Genomic DNA, 12,329 nt, shown 5'->3' on the forward strand with positions numbered 1-12,329 from the left:
CTCGCTTTCCTCTTCTCCCCTTCCCTTACATGTCAACCTTGTAATAATAATAATAATAATAATAATAATAATAATTGGCATTTATTAAGCGCTTACTATGTGCAAAACACTGTTCTAAGCGCTGGGGAGGATACAGGGTGATCAGGTTGTCCCAGGTGGAGCTCACGGTCTTAATCCCCATTTTACAGATGAGGTAACTGAGGCCCAGAGAAGTTAAGTGACTTGCCCAAGATCACACAGCAGACATGTGGTGGAGTAGGGATTCGAACCCATGACCTCTGACTCCAAAGCCTGTGCTCTTTCCACTGAGCCGGGTGTACTTGGATTTACACCCTTTATTCACCCCTCCCTCAGCCTCACAGCACTAATATCAGCACTTAGAACAGTGCTTTACACATAGTAAGTGCTTACTAAATGCAATTGTTATTATTATTAATGTACAAATCTGTAATTTATTTATTTGTATTAATGTCCCTCTCACTCTCTACACTGTAATCTCCTTGTGAGCAGCGAACGTGTCTACCCACTCTGATGTATTGTACTCTTCAAAGGGCTTAGTATAGTGCTCTGCACACAGTAAGCACTCAGTAAACATAATTGATCGATTGGTTTTTATTAAACACTTACTGTGTGGAACAAAGCACGAAGCGCTTGAGAGAGTACATTGCTGCAGAGTTGGTAGACTCATTTCCCGCCTACAACAAGCTTCAGTCTAGAGGGGGAGACTTACATAAATGGAAATAAATAAGTTATCGATATGTACGCATGTGCTGTGGGGCTTTAACTTTATTTATTAAGCACTTAGTGTGCGGAACAGTGTACCAAGTGCTTGAGACAATGCCACAGAGTTGGTAGATACATTTCTTGCCTACAACAAGCTTCAGTGTAGAGGAGAAGACTCACATAGATGTAAATAAATAAGATGTAAATAATAAATAAATAGAGAAGCAGTGTGGCTCAGTGGAACAAGCCTGGGCTTTGGAGTCAGAGGTCATGGGTTCAAATCCAGGCTCTATCAATTGTCAGCTATGTGACTTTAGGCAAATCACTTAACTTCTCTGTGCCTCAGTTCCCTCATCTATAAAATGGGGATTAAGACTGTGAGCTCTCCACCCCTTGTGGGACAACTTGATCACCTTGTAACCCCCCATTGCTTAGAACAGTGCTTTGCACATAGTAAGTGCTTAACAAATGCCATTATTATTATTATTATTATTATTATTATTACTATTATTATTATTATTATTATATGTACGCATGTACTGCGGGGCTGTGGTTGCGCTGAAAACCAAATGCCCAAAGGAGATGGATCCAAATAATAACAATAATAATAATTTCAGTATTTGGTAAGTGCTTACTATGTTTCAGGCACTGTACTAAGTACTGGGGTAGATACAAGAAAATCAGGTTGGACACAGTCCCTATTCCACATGGGGCTCACAGTCTCAATCCCCATTTTAAAGATGAGGGAACTGAGACACAGAGAAGTGAAGTGACTTGTCCAAGGTCACACAGCAGACAAGCGACAGAACCAGGATTAGAACCCATAACCTTCTAACTCCCAGGCCCATGCGCTATCCATTATGCCATGCTGCTTCTACAAATTCATAGATGATGTGAAAAGGAGAGGGAGTAAGGGAAAAGAAGATTTTATAGGGGAAGGCCTCAGGGAACAGGGGAATCAATAACACTTACTCTTTTTCACATCACTGTACTAAACTAGTGCGAGAGTACAATAGTAGTCAGTCGTATTTACTGAGCGCTTACTGTGTGCAGGGCACTGTACTAAGCACTTGGGAGAGTACAATATAACAATAAACAGACACATTCCCTGCCCTCAATGAGCTTACCGTCTAGAGGGGAAAACAGATGTGAATAGAAATAAATGAATGACAGATAGGGACATAAGTGGTGTGGGGCTGGGAGGGCGGATGAATAAAGGGAGCAAATCAGGGTGATGCCGAAGGGAGTGGGAGAAGAGGAAAGGAGGGCTTAGTCAGGAAAGAAAGACTTAGTACACATGATCCCTTCCCTCAAGGAGCTTACAGTCTATTGGAGAAGCTTGCCATCTAGTTTGCAATCTTCTGAAGAGAAATAGAAGCAGCATTACCTAGTGGTTAGAGCACAGGCCCGGGAGTCAGAAGGTCCTGGGTTCTAATCCCGGCTCCTCCACTTGTCTGCTGTGTGACTTTGGGCAACTCACTTTATTTCTCTGGGCCTCATTCCCTCATCTGCAAAATGGAGATTAAGACTGTGAGCCCTTCCTGGGACATGGACTGTGTCCAAGCTAATTACGTTGTATCTACCCCAGTGCTTAGAACAGTGCCTGGCACACAGTAAATGCTTAACAGATACCATTCAAAAAACAAAATGCCGAAGACTATCGAGAGGAGCTGTGCAGAGGAATCAAGGATATGCCTGCTCTGTCTACTTTCCAATCCATTCAGTCTGTTTTTTTCGAAGCTCTAAAACAAACTTTGACATCCAGTTGAAGAAAAAATCCTAGAAGCCGATTCACTTAAATGTGCCTCCAAGAAAATGCAGTGGACAGAAGGGATTTGACGCCTGTGTTGGATGCGAGGCAAGAAGAAAGTGTCGGCGCCCGGAGAAGTCAGGTGACGGCATCTGGCTTCAATATACAGGGATGGTTCACATTTGATGTAAATCCACTGGAAACATCTGGCCCCTTTTCGTATCTAGAAGCAGCTGAAAACCCCAAGCCAATTACAAAACCAGTTAAGTCCAAATGACATGTCCAAATTAACATGATCATTACCATAGCATCCAGATCCACTGGGTTGTGGAGACAAAACCAGAGGGTTTGGGATTTCACCGTTACGGAGGGAGTTGATTCTTGCAAGCGGTCAGAGGAATCCAAATAATAAACTCAACCCCGGAGGACGGGCAGAAACAGAAAAAAGTACTTGAAAAACGGTGTCGATCAACGCAGCGATAATCTGGTGTTTTATCGTGAACTTCTACAAATGTCATACCATCGCAAGCCACATCAGTTAAAAGCAAAGTGCTTGAAACAGCGAGTCTATTTACTTGAAACCAAATGCTTGTCTGCTCGCACCAAGTTGAAAATCCTTCTTTCGGAATGGGTTTCCCCGCAGTTAGATCCCCTCTCCATCTATAATTCACAACGTACCCCCACAGGAAAAAAAAATGATCATTTACGTTCCCCTTGCATCTATATTAATCATTTTCCTGCACACTAGCTTCTTGGCACCCACTGAAAAACATAAGGAGTTCATGCTTTTATTCACTGCTATGTGCCAAACCTTTTTAAAAGATTACTGCACTCTCAAAAATCCAAATAGCCCAGAGAAGAGTGCCATTTTTAGTTTGTAGTCAAACAAAGTTTCGAGGAGAGAATCGTCAAACAGATCCTCATAAATACTTACTCAAAGGCACAACTGACTCCTGGATCTGTTTCTGACTCTTAGATGTATGGTTCTTTTATTTTTGTTTTTCCCCAGATGATCTTGTCTAGGACTGCGAGATGTGGAAGGGAAAATGGTGAATCTGTCAGTCAGACAATCGTATTATCGTTACGGTACTTGTTAAGCACTTATTATGTGCCAAGCGCTGCAAGTTATTCAGATTAAACTGTCCCACTTGGGGCTCACAGCCTTAATTCCCATTTTACAGATGACGTAAGTGAGGCACAGGGAAGTGAAATGACTTGCCCAAGGTCACACAGCAGACGTGTGGAGGAGCCAGGATGAGAACTGAGGTCCTTCTGATGCCCAGGCCCGGGCTCTATCCCGGGGCATTTAACTGGGGAGAATGGTGGAAATTTGTTGATCTCATCCCTGCCCTGGAGGAATTTTCTTTGATATTGTTATTCACCGCCACCCTCAACCCCACAGCGACTATGTCTGTATCTGTGATTTGTTTATTTCTGTCCATGCCTCTCTCCCCCTGTAAACCATAAATGCTTGTGGGTGGCAAACCTACCCACCAACTCAGTACTCCCCCAGGCACTTAGGATAGTGCTCTGCTCACAGTGAGTGCTCAATAAATACCGCTAATGGCTTGATTTGCATAGAGAGCATCTAAAGATTTCAGCTCTTTAACCCCAGACTTTATCTCCATAATCTATTTTTTAAATCCACCTCCACCCGCCCTCCTCCCTGAATCAAATATTCCATTCTTCCCTTAAGGCAGGCTTGCCAGGGATGTCTGAGCAGAGGAAATAGTACAGTAATAATAATAATAATAATAATAATAATAGCATTTATTAAGTGCTTACTATGTGCAAAGCACTGTTCTAAGCGCTATGCTTTGCACACAGTGAGCACTCAATAAATAAGATCGAACGAATATCCCCAACCATTCAAAAGCCTTGCAGCAATGAAGTCCTGAACTAAACTGACACTGGTTTCGCCTAAAGAAATGTTTTCAAGCAGCAAGACAATGTTCCACATTTTTTGGCAACCGGCAGATCAGATAGAAGAATCAGGCAATACGACGGAGGCTGTGTAATCTGACATGATTAGACAAGGCTGTTTAGGAACAGAACATTCATAATTGAGACAAAGAAAGAGTATTAATAACACTTTCCTAACACGGCAGTTAGCCATTTTATATTTCCTTTCTTTAATCTTAGTGTTTTTCAACAAATCATGGGATTTAATAGCGTGTTTTGGCAGATTAAAGGATTTATGGCCCAGATGTTTTTTGTTCTAAAAATGGATTGGGGTGTAAAGTTTGCTGGAATCCACAGAACATGTTGAGGCAAGCCGGTCATTTTGTGTGTGATTAGTATCTGCCTTCTGTCTCCCAGCCCCTCCATCTGTCACAACCCACCAATGGATCTGCTTAGATTTCGCCTCATGTCACAAACAAGTCCCTTTTCTGGGCAATTTCCTATTACAGATTCATTTTGTGGCATTTTTATGCCCTAGTTAAGAGATGAATATTAGCTCGCCGTAAAATATTCCCCAAATAGAAAGGGGGTCTGAGCCGTCTCTTCTCCTATCCCATCGTCTGAATCACCTGCGCAATCTAGAAAGGGCCATTTCTCCAGAAGATAAAGGTGATTAAAACGAAGGAGCATTTGGGGCCATGCTTCTGATAATAATGGTGACGATGATGATGATAATAATAATAATGATGGTGCTTGTGAGGGATTTAATAGTAAGCGCTGGGGTGGATGTAGTCAACCGTAGTTATGGAGTGCATAATTAACAGACACATTCCCTGCCCACAATGAGCTTACTGTCTAGAGAGGACGATCTAGAGAAGCAGCGTGGCTCAGTGAAAGGAGCACAAGCTTTGGAGTCAGAGGTCATGGGTTCAAATCCTGGTGCTGCCAATTGTCAGCTGCGTGACTTTGGGCAAGTCACTTAAGTTCTCTGTGCCCCAGTTACCTCATCTGTAAAATGGGGATTAAGACTGTGAACCCCTCATGGAACAGCCTGATCACCTTGCAACCTCCCCAGCGCTTAGAACAGTGCTTTGCACATAGTAAGTGCTTAATAAATGCCATAAAAAAAGATCTTGTCTCGACTTATCCCATCAAGTCGACTCCAACCCATAGCAACACCACGGACACATCTCTCCCAGAAGGCCCCGCTCTCCATCTGCAATCTTTCTGGTAGTGGATCCGCAGAGTTTTCTTGGGAAAAATCCAGAAGTGGTTGACCATTGCCGCCTTCTGTGCAGTAAACTCCAGTTTCCACCTTCATAGGAGATAATAATAATAATAATAATAATAATAATAATAATAATAATAATAATAATAATAATGTCATTTGTTAATCACTGACTATGTGTAAAGCACTGTTCTAAGCGCTGGGGTGGATACAAGTTGATGAGGTTGCCCCACATGGGGCTCACAGTCTTAATCTCCATTTTACCGTTGAGGTCACTGAAGCATAGAGAGGTTAAGTCACTTGCCCAAAGGCACACAGCTGACAAGAGGCGTAGCCGGGATTAGAACACATGACCTCTGACTCCCAAGCCCGGGCTAAGAGAATATAATCAGGTCCAACATGGAGTTCACAGTCTACGTAGGAGGGAGACCAAGTATTGAAGTAGGCACAGAGAAGTGAAGAGATTTGCCCAAGATAGAAGCAGCGTGGCTCAGTGGAAAAGAGCATGGGCTTTGGAGTCAGAGGTCATGGGTTCAAATCCCGGCTCTGCCACATGTCTGCTGTGTGACCTTGGGCAAGTCACTTAACTTCTCTGAGCCTCAGTTCCCTCACCTGTAAAATGGGGATTGACTGTGAGCCCCACGTAGGACAACCTGATCATGTTGTATCCCCCCAGCACTTAGAACAGTGCTTTGCACAAAGTAAGTGCTTAACAAATGCCATTATTAATTTAAAAATGGGACAACCTGATCACCTTGTAACCTCCCCAGTGCTTAGAACAGTGCTTTGCACATAGTAAGCATTTAATAAATGCCATTTTTTAAAAAAAAGATAATAGTAATAACAACAAAAACAATAATAATAATAATAATGGTACTTGTTAAGCTCTTACTAAGTGCCAAACACTGTTCTAAGCTCTGAGGTAGATGCAACATAATGTAGATACAAGATAATCAGGTTGGGACACAGTCCCTGTCCCACGTGGGGCTCACACTCTTAATCCCCATTATACAGATGAGGTCACTGAGGCCCAGAAAAGTGATGTGACTGGCCCAAGATCACACAGCAGACATGTGACAGAGCCCATATTAGAACCAAGGTCTTCTAAAAGCAGGCTTGGACTCTTCTAAACTGTGAGCCCACTGTTGGGTAGGGACTGTCTCTATAAGTTGCCAACTTGAACTTCTCAAGCGCTTAGTACAGTGCTCTGCACACAGTAAGTGCTCAATAAATACGATTGGTTGATTGACTGATTGATGGACAGTAGGCGATGATGCTTCTCATGCTGTTTTTGAGGTTCGTCGTTTTGAAAACTAGCATGGCCTGGTGGATAGAGTTCTGGCCTAGGAGTCAGAAGGCCCTAGGTTTTAATCCTGGCTCCATCACTTAATAATAATAATAATAATAATGATAGTATTTGTTGAGCACTTACTATGCGCAAAGCACTGTTCTAAGCACTGGGGAGGTTACAAGGTGATCAGGTTTTCTCACAAGGGGCTCAAAGTTTTAATCCCCATTTTACAGATGAGGGAACTGAGGCACAGAAAAGTTAAGTGACTCGCCCAAAGTCACACAGCTGACAGTTGGCAGAGCCAGGATTTGTCTGCTGTATGACCTTGGGCAATCCACTACAGTTCTCTGGGCCTCAGTTACCTCAACTGTAAAATGGGGATTAATAATAATGATAATGATGATATTTGTTAAATGCTTACTATGTGCCAAACACTACTGTAAGCGCTGGAGAAGATACAAGGAGTCATCAGGTTGTCCCGCGTGGGGCTCACAGTCTTAATCCCCATTTTACAGATGAGGGAACTGAGGCACAGAGAAGCGAAGTGGCTTGCCCAAGGTCACACAGCAAACACGTGGCAGAGCTGGGATTAGAACCCACGTCCTTTAACTCCCAAGTCTGGGTTCTTCCCACTAAGCCACGCTGCTTCTCCTAGATTTAGACTGTATATGTTGCCAGCTTGGGCTTCCCAAGCGCTTAGTACAGTACTCTGCACTCCCTTCAAGACCCTACTGAGAGCTCACCTCCTCCAGGAGGCCTTCCCACACTGAGCCCCTTCCTTCCTCTCCCCCTCGTCCCCCTCTCCATCCCCCCAATCTTACCTCCTTCCCTTCCCCACAGCACCTGTATATATGTATATATGTTTGTACATATTTATTACTCTATTTATTTATTTATTTTACTTGTACATATCTATTCTATTTATTTTATTTTGTTAGTATGCTTGGTTTTGTTCTCTGTCTCCCCCTTTTAGACTGTGAGCCCACTGTCAGGTAGGGACTGTCTCTATATGTTGCCAACTTGTACTTCCCAAGCGTTTAGTACAGTGCTCTGCACACAGTAAGCACTCAATAAATACGATTGATTGATTGATTGATTGCACACAGTAAGCGCTCAATAAATACGATTGAATGAATGAATGAATGAATGAATGAATGAATGAACCCATGTGGGACAGGGACTATGTCCAACCTAATTAACTTGCTTAACTTGTGTCAAGAACAGTGCTTGATGCAGTTACTTAACAGATACCATCATCATCATCATTAGTATTATTAATACTATTATTATTAAAAAGAAACACACTGGTATCTCAGGATAAACCCAGAAATGGGGAGCCTTATCCCATGAGCAACCCAAATCTTGGGGGGTAAGACCCTCACCTGGGCCTGTGACCTTGGAATAAGGGGTCGAATAAACCACGAATGGAGTTATGTGAAACCACAGTATTTCACTGCCCACTTCATGCAGAAGCACTTCCCAAGCGCTTAGTACAGTGCTCTGCACATAGTAAGCGCTCAATAAATACGATTGATGATAAGCATTCTGCGCTTTTGTGGAAAGAGCACGGGTTTGGGAGTCAGAGGTTGTGGGTTCTACTCCTTACCCTGTCACTTGTCCGCCGTGTGACCTTCGGCAAACCACTCAACTTCTCTGTGCCTCAGTTACCTCATCTGGAAAATGGGGACTAAGAATGTGAACCCCACCTGGGACAACCTGATTACCTTGTACCTACCTCAGTGCTTAGAACGGTGCTTGGCACATAGTAAACACTTAACACCATTATTTCTAGACTGTGAGCCTGTTGCTGAGTAGGGACTGTGTCTATCTGTTGCCGAATTGTACTTTCCAAGCGCTTAGTACAGTGCTCTGCACACAGTAAGTGCTCAATAAATATGATTGATTGAATGAATTTGGGTTTAGGATCATTAGCAACCTTTGCTCTGCCCCTGCTGTGGATTTGTCACTATATTTTGGGTTGAAAGGGGAAGAGTTCCGATTTCATATGCCTTAGGAAGCAGGAATCCTCTATGATCAGGGTCCCCAGGATCATCATCATCATCATCAATCGTATTTATTGAGCGCTTACTGTGTGCAGAGCACTGTACTAAGCGCATAATAATAATAATAATAATGGCATTTATTAAGCGCTTACTATGTGCAAAGCACTGTTCTAAGCGCTGGGGAGTTTACAAGGTGATCAGGTTGTCCCACGTGAGGTTTACAGTCTTTATCCCCATTTTACAGATGAGGGAACTGAGGCCCAGAGAAGTGAAGTAACTTGCCCAAAGTCACACAGCTGACAAGCAGCGGAGCCGGGATTCGAACCCATGACCTCTGACTCCAAAGCCCGGGCTCTTTCCACTGAGCCACGCTGCTTCCGCAGGATGATGATTCATAGTTAATTTGCCTTTTCTTCTCAATCAAGTATATTTCTTGAGGTTGTACTGTGTACAGAGTACTGTACTGAACACATAGGAGAGTACAGTTCAAGAGAATTGGTAGATACATTCCCTGCTGACAAAGAATTTCCAGTCTGAGGGGCAGTGACAGAAGTTAATATGAATAAAGAAATTACAGATATATACATGAGCGCTTCAGGGCTGAGAGTGGTGTGAATAAAAAGTGCAAAGGAAATATCGAAAAAGTCGCATGGCGTAGTGGATAAAGCATGGGCTTTGTCAGATGGTCATGGGTTCTAATCCCAGCTTCACCACTTTTCTGCTATGTGGCCTCGGGCAAATCACTTCACTTCTCTGTGCCTCGGTTACCTCATCTGTAAATGGGGTTGAGAGTGGGAGCCCCATGCGGGCCAGGGACTGTGTCCAACCCGATTCGTTCGTATCCACCCCAGTGCTTAGTACAGTGCCTGGGACATAGTAAGCGCATAACAAATACCGCAATTATGATTATAATTCTCCGGGCGTCCATTCCCTCATCTGTAAAATGGGGATTAAAACTGTGAACCCCATGTGGGACAGAGACTGTGTACAATGTGGTTATGTTGTATCTACCCCAGTGCATAGAACAGTGCCTGGCACATAGTAAGTGCTTAACAAAGACCATTATTATTACTACTATCATTATTATTATCATTAATATCATTACCAATAATAATAGTTATCATTATTACAACCAACAACTGCATCTACCAACTGCCTGTGGCTCTCCTCACTGCTTCAGTCTCTTTACCATTAAAGATCCCACTTAAATTCATTCATTCAATCATATTTATTGAGCACTTACTGTGTACAGAGCACTGTACTAAGCACTTGGGGAGTACAAATCGGCATAAATGCTATTATTATTATTATTATCATCAATCGTATTTATTGAGCACTTACTGTGTGCAGAGCACTGTACTAAGCGCTTGGGAAGTACAAATTGGCAACATATAGAGACAGTCCCTACACAACAGAGGGCTCACAGTCTAGAAGGGGGAGACAGACAACAAAGCAAAATGAGTAGACAGGTGTCAATGCCATCAGAATTAGTACAGTGCTGTGCACACAGTAAGCGCTCAATAAATACGATTGAATGAATGAATGAACATATGTAAATATTTATATATAAATAATAATAATGTTGGTATTTCTTAGGCACTTACTATGTGCCAAGCACTGTTCTAAACACTGGGGGAGATACAAGGTGATCAAGTTGTCCCACGTGGGGCTCACAGTCTTCATCCCCATTTTACAGATGAGGGAACTGAGGCCCAGAGAAGTGAAGTGACTTGCCCAAAGTCACACAGCTGACAAGTGGCAGAACCGGTATTAGAACGCATGACTTCTGACTCAAAAGCCTGGGTTCTTTCCACTAGGCCATGCTGCTCCCCTCTCTCTCTCTCTCTCTCTCTCTCTCTCTCTCTCTCTCTCTCTCTCTCTCTCTCTCTCTCTGTGTGTGTGTCTCTCTGTCTCTCTGTCTCTGTCTCTGTCTCTCTCAACATATATATATATATATATATAATATAAATTAAATATAACAGAGGAAATAGTAGGAGTAGCCTTGCTATTTATTGAACGTCATTTGGATGCCACACATCGTCCGGAGCACTTGGGAAATCCCAACAGGCTAGCAAAAATTTTTCTGGACGGAAAAAGGCCGAATCCTTGACTTTGACCCAAAGGCATTCTTTCTCCCGCCACATTTTCAGGTTACCTAAATGACCACGACGCTGTTACGAAGGCGATCCAGGAGGCTCGGCAAATGAAGGAGCAGCTTCGGAGAGAACAACAGGTCCTCGACGGCAAGGTGGCCATGGTGAACACCTTGGGGCTCAATAACTGCAGGACGGAAAAGGTCAGTCCTCTTGCTCTGAAAGTCGCTTGGGGCGTTTAATCACCCCGTGACGATTCCTCTTCTTCCCCCCCAACCCCTCGGCCTCCTCTCACTCACCCTTCCTTCGACGTGTGAACTGTTTGTATGTCTCCCTTTCTGTGGAATACGGGAGAAACCGCGTGGCCTGGTGGAAGGAGCCCGGTCCTGAGAGTCAGAGGACCTGGGTTCTAATCCTGGTTCCGCCGCTTGTCGGCTGGGTGATTTAGGGCAAGTCATTTAACTTCTCTGTGCCTCAGTTCCCTCATCTGTAACATGAGGCCCTGCTGAGAGCTCACCTCCTTCAGGAGGCCTTCCCAGACTGAGCCCCTTCCTTCCTCTCCCCCTCGTCCACCTCTCCATCCCCCCATCTTACCTCCCTCCCTTCCCCACAGCACCTGTATATATGTATATATGTTTGTACATATTTTCTTACTCTATTTACTTAATTTATTTGTACATATCTATTCTATTTATTTTATTTTGTTAGTAAGTTTGGTTTTGTTCTCTGTCTCCCCCTTTTAGACTGTGAGCCCACTGTTGGGTAGGGACTGTCTCTATGTGTTGCCAATTTGTACCTCCCAAACGCTTAGTACAGTGCTCTGCACATAGTAAGCGCTCAATAAATACGATTGATGATGATGATGATGAGGGTTCAATCCCTGTTCTCGCTCCTACTTGACTGTGAGCCCCCACTGTTGGGTAGGGACTGTCTCTATATGTTGCCACTTTGTACTTCCCAAGCGCTTAGTACAGTGCTCTGCACACACTAAGCACTCAATAAATACGATTGATGATGATGATGATGTGGGACCTGATTAGTGGAGAGAGCACGGGCTTGGAAGTCAGAGGTCATGGGTTCTAATCCCGACTCCCCCACTTATCAGCTGTGTGACTTTGGGCAAGTCACTTAACTTCTCTGGGCCTCAGTTACCTCATCTGGAAAATGGGGATGAAGACTGTGAGCCCCACGTGGGACAACCTGATTACCTTGCATCTCCCCAGCTCTTAGAACAGTGCTTGGTACATAGTAAGCGCTTAAAAAATACCATTGTTATGAGACAAGCTGCGTGGCTTAGTGGAAAGAGCACGGGTTTGCGAGTCAGAAGTCATGGGTTCTA

The 12,329-nt window shown here is 43.6% G+C and overlaps 1 protein-coding gene across 1 annotated transcript in view; it reads left to right on the forward strand.

The window, feature by feature from the left end:
* The window catches only part of SOX5 (SRY-box transcription factor 5), a 583,674-nt gene that overhangs the window by 506,017 nt on the left and 65,328 nt on the right, over positions 1-12,329 (forward strand). Inside the window, exon 11 of the mRNA XM_038741985.1 lies at positions 11,048-11,193. Within this exon, the coding sequence (XP_038597913.1) occupies positions 11,048-11,193 (146 nt within the window). The remainder of the gene's footprint in view (positions 1-11,047; positions 11,194-12,329) is intronic.

Source organism: Tachyglossus aculeatus, chromosome 2 (assembly GCF_015852505.1).
Source record: "Tachyglossus aculeatus isolate mTacAcu1 chromosome 2, mTacAcu1.pri, whole genome shotgun sequence".
Classification (NCBI taxonomy): Eukaryota; Metazoa; Chordata; class Mammalia; order Monotremata; family Tachyglossidae; genus Tachyglossus; species Tachyglossus aculeatus.